Raw genomic sequence first — 15,000 nt, 5'->3', positions numbered from 1 at the left:
GGTGATGCCTCATGTGGAATTTTCTGTGCAGTTTTGGTCACCACATCTGAACAATGACAACTACAGAGAGGGTTCAGCCCAAAGTGACTGGTTTCATTCCTGGTCTCGCTAGACTAAGCTATGAGGTGTGGCTGAAGGAGATGGGACTGTACATTAGAAAGGAGGCGATTATGAGGGGATATGTTTGAAATGTTTAAGATGATGAATCATATTGACAAAATTAGGACAGAAGAGTTTTTCAGCAGAATAGACAATGATATGACCAGGGGACATAGCCGGAGAGTTAAGATGGTAGTTAAGGAAGTGTCTTTCAGTCGGAGAGTAGTTAATGTGTGGAATGGTCTCCCTGGATAAGGAGTAGCAGTAGAAACAGTGGATAGGTACCCGAAAGTATTGGAGATGGAGGAGCACAGGGATCTTGGCAGGATATGTAGGTAGCTTGAGTATGGATTATTCCCGGTGTTGGCTTCATGGTTTGGGTGGTGGGATTTGGATCCAAGGGTCCTGAGTTCAAATCCCACTCGGCTGTTGAACTAATACCAGGTGGGGTTAACTCGGCCTGTCATCCTCCTGAGGTCGGCAAAATGAGTGCCAGCATGCTGGTATCCTGTGTCGGAGTGGCGACCCGTCCAGGATTGTGCCCAATAGCCAAGGAAACTGCTTAAGCAGCACCAACGCTCTGCACAGAGTATGGTCCCAATCTCCACGTCCTCCTTGAGTATGGATCGAGAATTGCGTACATCTGTCGTGATTGTGATGTCTGTGAAAGCATCTGATCAAAAGATAGTGTGATTGCTGTTTGAGCATTCCTCACCTTAAAACTGTCTTTGCCCACTCTCCCCACCAACCCCCCTCCCCCCTTTCCAAACAAACAAAGAAAACATTTTCAATTAATTATTTACACCCTGGTGGTGTCCCTGAGTGGGCCACACGTTTTCTAATCCCCATCCCTGCCCCACCCCCAATGGAATTATTTAGCTTGATGGATTTATTCAATCTCGTGCTGTTATAGGGCAGGCATGGTGGGCTGAATGGCTTCCTCCTGCCTCAAAGTTCCTTGCTATTCTGACAAATTGCTGACCCCTGGTGTTTGTCCCTCCTGCAGACCATTTCCACTTTGCCATTGCTTCTGACGATAATTCAGAATTCTGGCTCAGCACGGACGAACACCCTGAAAACCTTCACCTCGTGGCCTTTGTGGGCAAGGTCTGTGGGGTTTGACTGTGAGAAATGTGCAGTGCACATGGTGTACAGGAGCTTCGAGTGTACAAAGTTTAACCACATGTTCCAGAATGTCGAAACGAACCGCTCAAACAAAGCACCTGCCTCTAGATTTGTTTTTCTAAACTGAGATTGGGATTTTAAAAAGTGTAAAGTTGACCTTTTTATTTTTATTTTTTTATAGGAGCAAGGCTTATGGAAGATCTGATGGTGGGAAAACCATTAAGGGAGCGAACAAGCAATATAAGAGGAAAGGGAGGAGGGGAGGAAACTGAAACTAGCTTGTAAGATGGTTGGTTATGGAAAGGTTAAAGGGGGTAATAAAGTTACTGGTCAGAATTTGGGGAGGACAAGAAATGGCAGTGCACTGTTCGCTTGAAATCCTGGAGGGAAGAGTGTGATCGAACAGCCACTGGAAGGTGGCTCCAGAGATGGGAATAAAGAGTTGAGGTTTGCAGACATCCTGGATTTTGGAAGTTTAACAAGGAGGAGTTACTGGAAGAATGTGTGAATTCTGGAGTACATAGGGAGGAGCAGAGCGCTGAGAGAGAGCAGAGAGAATAATATTGGAGAAGATTCGGTTAAAAAATGAAACGCACCACCAACCTGCCTGCGATGTGAAAGCAGCAGACCTTGAACTTCCGCCTCATTACGGACTATTGCAATAATTTTGACAGCTTTAGATAACACAGAATCCAAAAGATATGAATGTGAAGCTGGGGTGCTGCATCGGAGAGGGTAGACTTCTGCGAAAGTATTCTCAAGCAGAACCAATATCATGACTTGTGGAGATGGGAGCTCAATTATTTTGGAAGATAGTAGATTCAGGTCACTGGATGGGGGCAACGGGACACGTGGTTGTGTGGGTTAGGGGCAGTAGGATGTGAGGATTGGCACTGCGAGGGTGTGTGAGGGGAGCAGTGGGACTCGCGGCTTTGCTGGAAGGGGTAGTGGGATGTGCGTGTTATGGGCAGTGGGACATGCAGCTGTGTATGTTAGGTAGAGCAGGTTGTGCGGTTAAGTGTATCGGTATGCGGGGTATGTTCTGTGGGGTGTGCAGCTGCACATGATATGTGAAGGAGGACGTGTGGCTATGCGGGGCATGGACAGTGGGAAGCACAACTGCATGAGGTAGGGGCAGAGGGAAACACGGCTGCACAAGGTTGGTGCAGCGGGATGCGTGGCTCCATCGGGGGTGGGCCCAATGGGATGCGTGGGGCAGGGGTAAGGGCAGTGGCATGTGTATATCCGCAGGGTGGGGGCATGTGATGTGCAAGGCAGGGATAAGGGCTGCATGGTGTGTGGTGTGGCTGCCAAGGGTGGGAGCAGCGGGAAGCGTGGCTGCACTGAGTAGGTGCAGCAGGCTGTGTTGGCTCTGTGCAGCAGGATATACAGTGTAGGTTGGCATATGAGGATCGTTTTTAATGAACTTTTGTTTGCTGTACTTGTCATAACTCTTCGAGAAAGGAATAAACAGCAATGAAAGGACAAGTATACAAAGACCAGATTAGAGTTGTAGCTTTGGCTGTTTGAGAGTGACGCAGCTCATGTACTTTGCACTGGGTTTCCTGCTTTACAGTACCCATCATTGTCATACTTGTCATTTGGTTCCTGTTATTTCAAACCATCCATATCTCGCATCTTTCTTTTTCCCTATTCTCTCCTCTCTCTACATTGTGATGCATATAGACAGGAAAGGAATGGACTGCGCCTGGCGAGTACACCAAGTTTCGTGACCAGATATCAAGTTCAATTGGGTAAATAATTTGAATCGATCAACTTTTCACTTCCTTTCATGAAACTTATTATCACCATCCACTTATATTTTAAAGCATTCAACACTAGATTTACCTCGCTTGTTTTAATATCCACATCCCTTTTTCCTTTATTTAGTCTCTTTTAAAATTTGGATGCACGCAATGTAACCCACCGGTCCCGTAGTTGCCTGGTGGTGGCTGTCTCGTCCAGGAGTAGCGCTTAAATCTGCCAGTCCATGGTCTTGCCCCGAAAAGTTCCATAGTTATGATGACAGTGATGCTTTAGCCCAATGGTTCCTGAGCTAACCTTAATAGCATTAGAAAGTTGTGATTAGAGTTGCCTCGACAACTCCGATGATCTTTTCTACTGTCTGTATTTTCATGAGCATACCCTGTAAACCAAATATTCTTACTCCTTGGACTTCTTTGGTGTTTGTTGAATAAAACCGAAATTTATTTGTTTACTTTTATTTCCTGCATGCAGATTGCTTTCTTCCAAGCGCTACTATTTTGAGGTTCTGCACAAGCAGAATGCCATAGGAATGGATCATGTAGAAGTGGCGGTAAGGACTGTCAGCTATGCAAGTATGTACTTGCCTGCGTGTGTGTTCACATCCATGTTCTGTTTATTTTGGTCGACAAGCATATGCCTCGTGAACCTGAGCACATTCCTACATGTGTATGCAAATGCTTTCTGATATGGGACTTGCAAGAACTTCTTCTCCTTCTTCTTTCTTTTTCCTCTTTCTTCTTCCTCTTTCTTCTTCTTCTTCATACCTTGCTAACTTACTTTTACTGCTTGAAGTCCATAATGTGCAAACTTCGATGTGCCTTCCACAGTGGAGACCGAACCACGCAGGCCTGCCCTTTTCTGTGATCAGTTCTGAACACATCTCTTTGTACACAGGTTTGTCCTTCACTTTTTGGTGTACACACTAGAAGGTCATGGCTTGACGTTTTATACTTTAAATCACTTTGCCATCCATCTGACAGTATAGCGCAGACTTGTGGCGCATTTACCTTTTTAGGTCATCTCTTCAAGCATGACCTAATAATATGGGTGTCGATGTCCTTCGATCCGTCCGTCCGTCCGTCCATCCGTCCGTCCGTTCACAATGAAGTTGAAGCGGGAGATCTGGTCATTAGTGATCCTGATAGAGGTCGATGAGACGTACACGATGGTATGACTTTCAAGGTCACCGAAGGTCAAGGTCAAGGTCACGAGGCCTTTGAAGTTGCGAAAATGACGATTTTCAAATTCTATCTCCTCCGCCATTTCTCAAGCGATCTTGAATTTGATTGTAGCATATGAATCTATGGGACAATATCTAAATTTCGTCAGGCCGGATTTTCGATATTCGCTTTCGTTTTTGTGTCATGTGACTTCAAAGTTGGCAAAAAATGCGAAAATGACGATTTTCAAAATCTATCTCCTCCTACATTTCTCAAGCGATCTTGAATTTGATTGTGGCATATGAATGTATGGGACAATATCTAAATTTGGTCGGGACGGATTTTCGAATTTCGCGTCACGTGACTTCAAAGTTTGCAAAAACTGCGCTACCTTCAGGAGGCTATATATTCTCTACTGGGCATGGTAAAACTTAGTGAATGGTGTCATTGCATAGCAGCTGACCTTGTTTCTCGCAGAGATGACCGTCGCTCCTGCACGGGTGTATTTTTCTTTTTACTTTTACCATACTGGAGTCTGATCTACTCCTTTCGATACCAACTCGTAGTGTACTGAGCTCCATGAGTAATAGCAGTGCTTGTGCACCTTACACATGTCTGTGGACATTTTTAACATTCGTACTGCATGTCGAAGAATGATTCTTCACTTCAGTTGGAAAAAATCCAATCCGGCTCGTTTTTAACCTTGCTGCCCTTTTATCCCAAGAGCCCACAAAGGTTTATTTGTGTTTTGTTTGCCAAAAGGTCTGAGAGTTGTTTCCAGAGTGAAAATGTCTGTAGAAATCGAATATGCTGGTATGATAAAAATCCACTTGGACAGTTTTCCACAAATCGCGTTTTTATATGGGTACCCTATAATTTCCCGTGAACGCATTTCGTTTCGTAAACGTTCCGAACAAACTTTATAAGTAATTATTTTCGACTCAAGCCCAATAGCTATACCCAAAAATGAGATATCATGCTAAAGCTTATTGTTGGCCGGATTCTACGAACTATTCTGTTTCTCAAATCGACTTCAAAAAAGTTGGATTAGCCTGATTTCAATGATTAACCCCAATTTTACTTACCGGCGCGTTTTATCAACTTATATTTTTTGTGTATTTTTTTCCAATCCTGAAGTTTTCAAGAGGATTATTTACAAAACAAAAAGTACTATTTTGAAGAACTATCATTCCCCTTTCCTATGCAAAAAACAATCACGCAAAACGGTTTATATTTTGCAGAGTAATGAAAAAAAAAAGAGTATACATGGGGTTACTTGTAAAATATCGCAGTTTTCGAGATTTACACAATTCTCAAGCAAAGTGACTCATTGTAAAATATTATGTTTTATATTGATATAGTGTATATACTACCTCAATGTTCTTTGCAAGTGGAAAAGTTCTTGTCTGAGTAGTATACCCATTACCCAGGTAATTGGTTATTTGGTATACTCTATTTTCAGTGAAATGTCGGACGTCAGTTTCATTTTTTGTTGCACAAATGTGACATACTCTAACTATAACAGATGCATGTATAATATTCTATCTTCTGTTGACCCGACTACGATGTTTATGTATAGCACGCGTATTCCCTGTATAATGAATGTCGTTGGTGGTGGTAGAATAGCATTTTTTTTTTCTTTCAGGTTCACCAATAGCAAACAAAATGACATCAAAATATACATGCATTCTCCATATTCACAGTAAAACTACCAAAGAAGTCAAACCTTTCGACGACAATACATTGCAGAAAGTGAATTATGTTCATGAAAAGAGACATTCCACAGTAAAAGACTCAAAGTATTTCAGAATAAGCCTTCCTGCTGAATATGACCAGACAACTGGTTATCACAAACAGTGCTGCAAAGATTTCACCGCACTGATTGCAAATGCAAATGTGGAACAAGATTCAGCTGGCCCATCACGATCACACGTACTGCGTTCTGAAGTAGAACACACAGAGACAAGTTCTACAGGCATCTTTGAGAAAAAGTGCCTGTTCTGCAATTCCATCATCATGTCACTTGGGAAAGGCAAGTGGGAAGTGTTGGGGACCTGTATGACTGACATGGGTGAGGAAAGCATAAAAAAATTCAGCTGAACTTGCGCAAGATAACGTGATGCTTGCAAAGCTAGGAAATCTCGACATGAAGGCAAGGGAAGTACGATATCACCACTCCTGCAGGAGAAATTACTGGCCTCCAGAGCTGTCCATTACATACAAACAAACAGACAGATATACAGACATACAGACAGACTGAAACCTGAAAATAAGGTTAGTCTAGCGACCACCCAATAAAATGTGTCGGTAAGTAAAATTGGGGTTAATCATTGAAATCAGGCTAATCCAACCTTTTTGAAGTCAAATTGAGAAACAGAATAGTTCACAGAATCCGGCCAACGATAAGCTTTAGCATGATATCTCATTTTTGGGTGTAGCTGTTGGGCTTGAGTCAAAATTAATTACTTATAAAGTTTGTTCAGAACGTTTACGAAACAAAATGCGTTCATGGGAAATTATAGGGTACCCCTATAAAAACGCGATTTGTGGAAAACTGTCCAAGTGGATTTTTATGAGACCAGCATATTCGAATTCTACAGATATTTTCACTCAATAAACAACTCTCAGACCTTTTGGCGAACAAAACACAAATAAACCTTTGTGGGCTCTTGGGCTATTTCTCGTATCTTTGGTTTCTGTTGAAATATGTTGGGAATTTGATAGTCTTTTGAAACTTGTGTGTGCGCAGACGATTCACGAAAGAAGATGAATGAAGCTGCATACATCCCTGTGTCTGCTGCTGTTGTTTCACGTACATCGCAAGAAACTCATTCAGCCGAGATGCTTCATCCAGATCCCAGAGATGATTTCTTCCTCAGTACATATTGCATTGCATCATCCACATCACTGCCAGTAGGAGGAAAATGGGAGAGGGGGGGTTCTCAGGCACATCAAATTAACATTGAAGCAATGGGAAAATCAAAAATTATTTTACTTTAGCTCTCCAAAAGAGGATTTGTGAAGGATTATTATTTCTCCCTTGATTAAAGCTGACACATTTTCAGGTGGCAGGGACTGAATCTCGCTCTGGGTCATACCCATATCCGCAGCAAGTCTCCAAATATGTAAACGGTTGTTCTGGGGTAAAGAACCTGGCCACTTTCATCGAAATTTGTTGTTTCGACAAATTTGACTACTTACTGAGTGTCACATATGTCAGGTTCTGTATGGGAGCATGCGCCGGAGCAGCGAGTCGCTGCGTCCACTTTCCGCCGGTACTCCAGAGGTCTCCATCTGGTCATCCCCCAGGCAGATGCCTGGCCCATCCTCATGTCTGATTGCTCTTTTTCTTGTTTAAATTTGAAATGGAATACAAATATGAACTTTAGACACGATTGTTGCCTTGCAGCCCCGATGGTGCCTGACGGTGACCTGGAAGGAGTTCTTCCTGCATGTGATTATAATCCATCTTATATACTGCGTGGATATATGCTGGAGCGTTACCAGGGTCTGCAGTTTGTAAGTTCGTTCACAATCCACAATCTTACTTCTCTCTTACTCATTCCTTCGACTTTTGTCTCTTCCTCAATGCACAAACCTTCTTCTTTTATATGTATTGTTTTCTTCCTTTTATGGTGTATCGCTCTACATTGCGTTTTGTATCCAATGAGTCCAGCCTGTTATTATTATTATTATTATTATTATTATTATTATTATTATTATTATTAATTCTGTCCACATGTTTGTTTCCACCACATAATCCCTTCCATAGATCCACCTGTCTTATGTTTACCCAAATGATTTTACCCGTCTTACCCACATGGAGGCTGAGAACAAGTGCTTTTACAGAGAGAACATCTACTACTTGGAAAGGTGGTAGAACATCCTACAAAGGCAACGGGTGATGGGTATGGGCTGGGTTTATGCATGCAGGTCTAAGTGTCAAGGAAGCAGATGTTGAGCTGCATTTTATCTAGTTTATCCTGTCTGCCATGTTTCCCATGTGATCCCACATGGTTTTGCAGGAGTTTTTTGTGCAAAGCCTATAGCTGATTCTATCTTGTACTTTGAAAATGTCTTGATTAATTTTGATCAAATTGAGGTTCGACGGATAAACGGAAGAACTTACAGGGTTCACATATTTACATGGAAGTGGCACTGACATTTTCCCTACATGACAAAGTGAATAGTTTTACCACTCATTTATTTGGTTTTATAGCTGATGGTGCCGCTGTGTATGAGAGACTTGTGCTTTATTATCCTGAAAAGCAGATTTGGATTTCGACGTTACATGAAGATGGACATTCCTCTTCCAACGGCTCGTGGTGCTGCTGGGGATTCAGTGCAGAGTGAGGAGCGCTTCTTCCCTGGAGGTACTGTGTGCAGTGTTTTTTTTTCTTCTTCTTTTCTTTCTCCTGATATTCATTGCATAGGTGTGCTTCCCGACTGTGTAACCAGATGTACGTGAAAAGCGTCAGTTGTTCACCCTTAACTTCGCTTTTGCACCTTTCTCTTCTCTTCTCTTTTTCTTTCTCTCTCTCTCTCTCTCTCTCTCTCTCTCTCTCTCTCTCTCTCTCTCTCTCTCTCTCTCTCTCTCTCTCTCTCTCTCTCTCTCTCTCTCTCTCTCTCTCTCTCTCTCTCTCTCTCTCTCTCTCTCTCTCTCTCCATTCTCTCTCTCATTCATTCTCTCTCTCATTCATTCTCTCTCTCATTCATTCTCTCTCTCATTCATTCTCTCTCTCATTCATTCTCTCTCTCATTCATTCTCTCTCTCATTCATTCTCTCTCTCATTCATTCTCTCTCTCATTCATTCTCTCTCTCATTCTCTCTCTCTCTCTCTCTCTCTCTCTCTCTCTCTCTCTCTCTCTCTCTCTCTCTCTCTCTCTCTCTCTCTCTCTCTCTCTCTCTCTCTCTCTCATTCTCTCTCTCTTTCTCTCTCTTTCTCTCTCTTTCTCTCTTTTTCTCTTTCTCTTTCTCTCTCTTTCTCTCTCTTTCTCTCTCTTTCTCTCTCTTTCTCTCTCTTTCTCTCTCTTTCTCTCTCTTTCTCTCTCTTTCTCTCTCTTTCTCTCTCTTTCTCTCTCTTTCTCTCTCTCTCTCTCTCTCTCTCTCTCTCTCTCTCTCTCTCTCTCTCTCTCTCTCTCTCTCTCTCTCTCTCTCTCTCTCTCTCTCTCTCTCTCTCTCTCTCTCTCTCTCCATTCTCTCTCTCATTCTCATTCATTCTCTCTCTCATTCATTCTCTCTCTCATTCATTCTCTCTCATTCATTCTCTCTCATTCTCTCTCTCATTCTCTCTCTCTGGATTTCTGGAACTGATCGATATAATATGACAGACTCTCAAAGTCATCAGTTAAGGGAATTTCTGAGACATGCTCAGAAAGATACTCAGAGATCATGATTGATGTAGTCCTTTTTAGTGACCTTTTTTCTTTTGTAAGCTGTATAAAAAAAAAAAAAATCTATATTGCTCATCTTGGTATTAATGGTGGACGCACCTCTCTTCATAAAGTGCAAATTAAACATCTCGTCGAGTGTACCAAATTTGTAATCATACATCTGCAACAAACCTACTCCGCTGATGGTTCATTACCTGAGTGGGAATTGTTTCAGGACGATGGCTTTTCAGGGGTCTTTCAAGTCCTATATCTGAGATAGCCAACTGTTTTTTTTTAGGAAATCTCTACAATTTGCTTTGGTTTCCTTTCAGGAAATTTTGAAGGACTTTCTGACTTCCCTTGCCTTCTCCATTGTCAGTAGCATTTCACAAATGTGTATGCAAGTACAAATGCTGAAAGACCTTCCTTTTTTGATCCTCTAGATTTGCTTCCAGCTGGGGTTTCCCCTGACTGCTTTCTATGTCTCACAAAAGATTACATTAGTACACTACACCCCTCCCTTGATGGGAATGCAGCTGAGCCATGTGTAGCCTGTATGGTTCAGTTCATAGTTATTATAAGATTGACTCCAACGTCTGTTGATCGCAACATCAAAGGCAGTGACAATTTACTTGGGTTTTCTGCTTTAAATAATTCAGTGTCCCCAGTTATACTTGATAAATTATTTGTCTGATCACTTCCACAACCTCATTTTAAATACCGTGAAACCCTGACATTTGTGGATGCGACATCCTTAGACCCTGCATATTTTCGGTTGAGAAAATGTTACCTGCTTCTACTTTTGCACCCCCTGTGCTTCAGATATTCATGGATTTTGGGGGCACATAAACCATGTACCACAAGCCACACAAAAGCAGCTCTACGCACACATAAACCCCCTCCAGCCACGCTTAAATCATCTCCCACCAGCTGCACATAATCCATCTCCCACCAGCCACACATTAACCATCTCCCACCAGCCACGCATCATCCATCTCCCACCAGCCACACATTAACCATCTCCCACCAGCCACACATAAACCATCTCCCACCAGCTGTGCATAATCGATCTCCCACCAGCCACACATAAACCATCTCTGACCAGCTGTGCATAAACCATCTCCCACCAGCCACACATAAAGCATCTCCCACCAGCCACGCATAAACCATCTCCCACCAGCCGCGCATAAAGCATCTCCCAACCGCCACGCATAAACCATCTCCCAACCGCCACGCATAAACCATCTCCCACCAGCCGCACATAAACCATCTCCCACCAGCCACACATAAACCATCTCTGACCAGCTGTGCATAAACCATCTCCCACCAGCCACACATTAACCATCTCCCACCAGCCACACATAAACCATCTCCCACCACCTGTGCATAAACCATCTCCCACCAGCCACACATTAACCATCTCCCACCAGCCACACATAAACCATCTCCCACCAGCTGTGCATAATCGATCTCCCACCAGCCACACATAAACCATCTCTGACCAGCTGTGCATAACCCATCTCCCACCAGCCACGCATAAAGCATCTCCCAACCGCCACGCATAAACCATCTCCCACCAGCCGCGCATAAACCATCTCCCAACCGCCACGCATAAACCATCTCCCAACCGCCACGCATAAACCATCTCCCAACCGCCACGCATAAACCATCTCCCAACCGCCACGCATAAACCATCTCCCAACCGCCACGCATAAACCATCTCCCAACCGCCACACATAAACCATCTCCCAACCGCCACACATAAACCATCTCCCAACCGCCACACATAAACCATCTCCCAACCGCCACACTTAAACCATCTCCCACCAGCCACACATAAACCATCTCCCACCAGCCACACATAAACCATCTCCCATCAGCCACACATAAACCATCTCCCACCAGCCACACATAAACCATCTCCCACCAGCCACACATAAACCATCTCCCATCAGCCACACATAATCCATCTCCCATCAGCCACACATAAACCATCTCCCAACCGCCACATATAAACCATCTCCCACCAGCCACGCATAAACCATCTCCCACCAGCCACACATAAACCATCTCCCACCAGCCGCGCATAAACCATCTCCCACTAGCCACACATAATCCATCTCCCACTAGCCACACATAAAACATCTCCCACCAGCCACACACAAACCATCTCCCACTAGCCACACATAATCCATCTCCCACTAGCCACACATAAAACATCTCCCACCAGCCACACACAAACCATCTCCCACCAGCTGCACATAATCCATCTCCCTCCAGCCACACTTAAACCATCTCCCACCAGCCACACATAATCCATCTCCCACCAGCCGCACGTAATCCATCTCCCACCAGCCGCACGTAATCCATCTCCCACCAGCCACACTTAAACCATCTCCCACCAGCCGCACACGTAAAGCAGATCAACACACGCATAACCCCCTGCCCCCCGGGCAGGGCTGGATTTACCATGTGGGGGGGCGTGGGCACAATGATTGTGGGGGGCCCCCAAATTTGGAGATTAATCAACAACTTAATTACAACTGCTTTTTCATCAACAACTGAACTTGTATAGCTCTGGATTTGGCAGATCCTGATCAGGAATGATTTGGCATATATGTTCACAAATTACAATTAAATCTGACAATATGACAAGATGGACGGATTGTTATTGATCTGGCTGGTGACTTATCTCTGAGCTCATTCAAAAATCAAATCACAAAAATGCTGTTGCTGCAAGAGTAAGAGATAGAGATGGACTAATAAAAGAAAATAACAAACGACGCGCTGTCATTAATCATACTACGAACTTCGACTAAAAATCTTCTAACTTCTAAAAACCCTCTGGGCAAGAGATGTCATCAAAATCATCGAAATTGTGGGCGGCCCCTAAATGTGGGGGGCCCCGGGGCTCTGGCCCCACCTGGCCACCCCTAAATCCGGTAGTGCCCCCGGGCCACCATCCTTCACAAACAATGGTCACACGACCCAACCCTCCGACATCTACCCACAACCCCCTGCATGGCTGCTTATGTACAATATGTCCTGGGTCTCATTCTTTCTTCTTGTTCTGCTGCCTTGACCTGCTGTGATTCCTCACGCTTGTGGACGTTTTGCGCTCATTGTTCAATCATGGCTCCTGGCGCAAAATTTGTGCAGGAGATCCGTCTGCTCCGTAAAGGCAGAAAAAAAGTCATGAGCCTGAGCCAGAAAGTGGAGCTACTGGACTGGCTCTCAAGAGGTGAGAGTGCAGCCTCTGTAGACACGCATTATGGCCTGAACGTGTTGACTGTCCGTTACGTTACTGCTCGTGCAGTAGCCAACACCAAAGTGATTACCCAGGTCAGGGGCGTTCACATAGAAACAATGGAGACGGCATTGAATGTGTGGTTGGAGGACAATGCCCAGAAAAACTGGCCTTTAACTAGACCTCTGATTCGTGAAAAGCCAAAGCAAATGTACGATCATCTGTTTGGCGTGGGTGGGACTGCAAACACAAGTAATGCAGGTACGAGTGATGTGCTGAGTGATGCAGGTGCGAGTGGCCCCAGTCCCTTCTGAGCTATCATGGGATGGTTTTCCTGCTTCAAGAAGCGGTACAGTCTCCACAATGTGAAGCTCACAGGTAAGCGTGCATCAGTGAACCACGAGGTAGCTGACACTTTCCCAGCTCGACTCGCACAGCTCATCGAGAAGAAGGGGAATGTACCAGAGCAAGTCTTCAATGCAGATGAGACCGGCCTGTTCTGGAAAAAAATGCCCACGAGAACTCTCATCTCGAAGCGATAGAGGACATCATCAGGGTTCAAGGCTGCAAAAGACTGGGTATCTCTTCTCCTCTGCGCCAACACCAAAGGGGACTGTGTGATCAATCCAATGGTGTTGTACCATTCCCTAAATGAACATCCCCTCAAAAGCAAAAATTAGCACACACTGCCCGTATTTTGGAGGGCCAACAGAAAGGTGTGGGTAACAGCTGCCATCTTCGTGGATTGGTTCCACAGCTGTTTTGTCCCTCAAGTGGAGAGGTACCTGGCAGTAAAGAACCTCTCCTTCAAGGGCCCCCTGCTGGATGGCAATGCTCCTAGCCACCCCGAGGTACTGAAGGTGGCCCATCCCATTATTGAGGTCATCTTCCTGCCACCCAACACCACCTCCCTGATCCAACCACTCGACCAAGGGGTAATTTCGACATCTTTGATGCTATGTAGTCTGACCCTGAACTTATCATTGGGAAATGTTGGAATTCAACATAGCACACTGAATCAGTGCCATCAAAAACTTGCTGGATGAAGTGAAAGCCTCCACCATCAACGCTTGCTGGCAAAACCTGTGGCCACAGGCGGTCAACAACTTTTGAGGTTTTCCCGACATCAGAGAGGCGGATAATTCCCTGGTTGGCAAGGGAGAGGGGAAGGGAAGGCTTTGATGATATGGAACCTGAGGAATTGGATGAGCTCATCACCTCACATGGGGAGGAGCTGACTGAGGAGGAGTTGGAGGCCATCATCAAGGTGGAGGAGGAAGGCAGTGAAGAGGAGGAAGAGGTGGTGAGGCCCAACCTGACCATCAAGTTCCTGGCTAAGGTGATGTAGGATATGAGGGCACTCGTTGACAGGTTGCAAGATGCCAACCCAGTGATGGAGCAGTTCCTCTGTTTCAAGAGGGGTTTGGATGATGTTTTGTTCCCATACAAGGAGCTCCACAGAAACCTGCAGCACTCAGCAAAACAGCTGTCGATTGCCCTTTTTTTTTTTTTTTTTTTGCTCCAGCCCCTTCAACTCAACACCATCAGCACCCTCACCTGTGTCCCCTTCAACACCCTCACTGCATCCCCTCCGTTGCATAACTCCTAAGCATCCTCACCTGCGTCCACTTCAGTGCCCTCACCTGCATCCCCTTCAGTGCACGACTCATCAACACCCTCACCTGCGACCTCTTCGGAGACGTTCACTTGATTCTATCATCATCATCGTAGTCGTCGTAGTAGCTATACTGATGAAAGGGTGTGTGTGTGTGTGTGTGTGTGTGTGTGTGTGTGTGTGTGTGTGTGTGTGTGTGTGTGTGTGTGTGTGTGTGTGTGTGTGTGTGTGTGTGTGTGTGTGTGTGTGTGTGTGTGTCAGTGTGTATGTCTCCTCCATAACTCCAAAACCATAAAACCTAGTGGCCTAAAACTTTGCATGCATACAAAGAAAACTCCAAGGAAGTGCAAGAGTGAAAATTGGATGTTTAGGTTCATTAAAACACCCCTTTTGAAGATAATTAATGGCATTATTTAATTATATCCTTCATCAGGTGATCCCAGGCCACCTCACTTTCTGGATCTTAAGGTACTTCCTGGGTAAGGCCTAAGTCACATTTGCTATATGGCGAGGATACGGCGGCCGTACGCCCTCTGAATTGATAGAAACGTGCGGCGGCTGCAGAGTTTCTGCGGTGGCCTCAGGGTGGCCCTACGCTGTTTGGCTATCTTTTA

General features: G+C 44.7%; 1 protein-coding gene across 3 annotated transcripts in view; it reads left to right on the top strand.

Moving 5' to 3' along the window:
• The window catches only part of LOC147025930 (N-acetyl-beta-glucosaminyl-glycoprotein 4-beta-N-acetylgalactosaminyltransferase 1-like), a 133,525-nt gene that overhangs the window by 65,009 nt on the left and 53,516 nt on the right, over positions 1-15,000 (top strand). For all 3 annotated transcript variants that reach the window (XR_015058056.1, XM_085880842.1, XM_085880843.1), the window contains exons 6-13: positions 1,106-1,206; positions 2,911-2,978; positions 3,463-3,541; positions 3,819-3,885; positions 6,901-7,029; positions 7,561-7,670; positions 7,924-8,024; positions 8,424-8,524. Coding sequence is in view for 2 of the 3 variants with exons in the window: in XM_085880842.1 (XP_085736968.1) it covers positions 1,106-1,206; positions 2,911-2,978; positions 3,463-3,541; positions 3,819-3,885; positions 6,901-7,029; positions 7,561-7,670; positions 7,924-8,024; positions 8,424-8,524 (756 nt within the window). In the remaining variant the exon portion in view is untranslated. The remainder of the gene's footprint in view (positions 1-1,105; positions 1,207-2,910; positions 2,979-3,462; positions 3,542-3,818; positions 3,886-6,900; positions 7,030-7,560; positions 7,671-7,923; positions 8,025-8,423; positions 8,525-15,000) is intronic.

This window comes from Eptatretus burgeri, chromosome 5 (assembly GCF_056783735.1).
Source record: "Eptatretus burgeri isolate ZD-2024b chromosome 5, Ebu_testis_v1, whole genome shotgun sequence".
NCBI classification, from domain to species: domain Eukaryota; kingdom Metazoa; phylum Chordata; class Myxini; order Myxiniformes; family Myxinidae; genus Eptatretus; species Eptatretus burgeri.
This window is presented reverse-complemented; position numbering and strand designations above follow the sequence as displayed.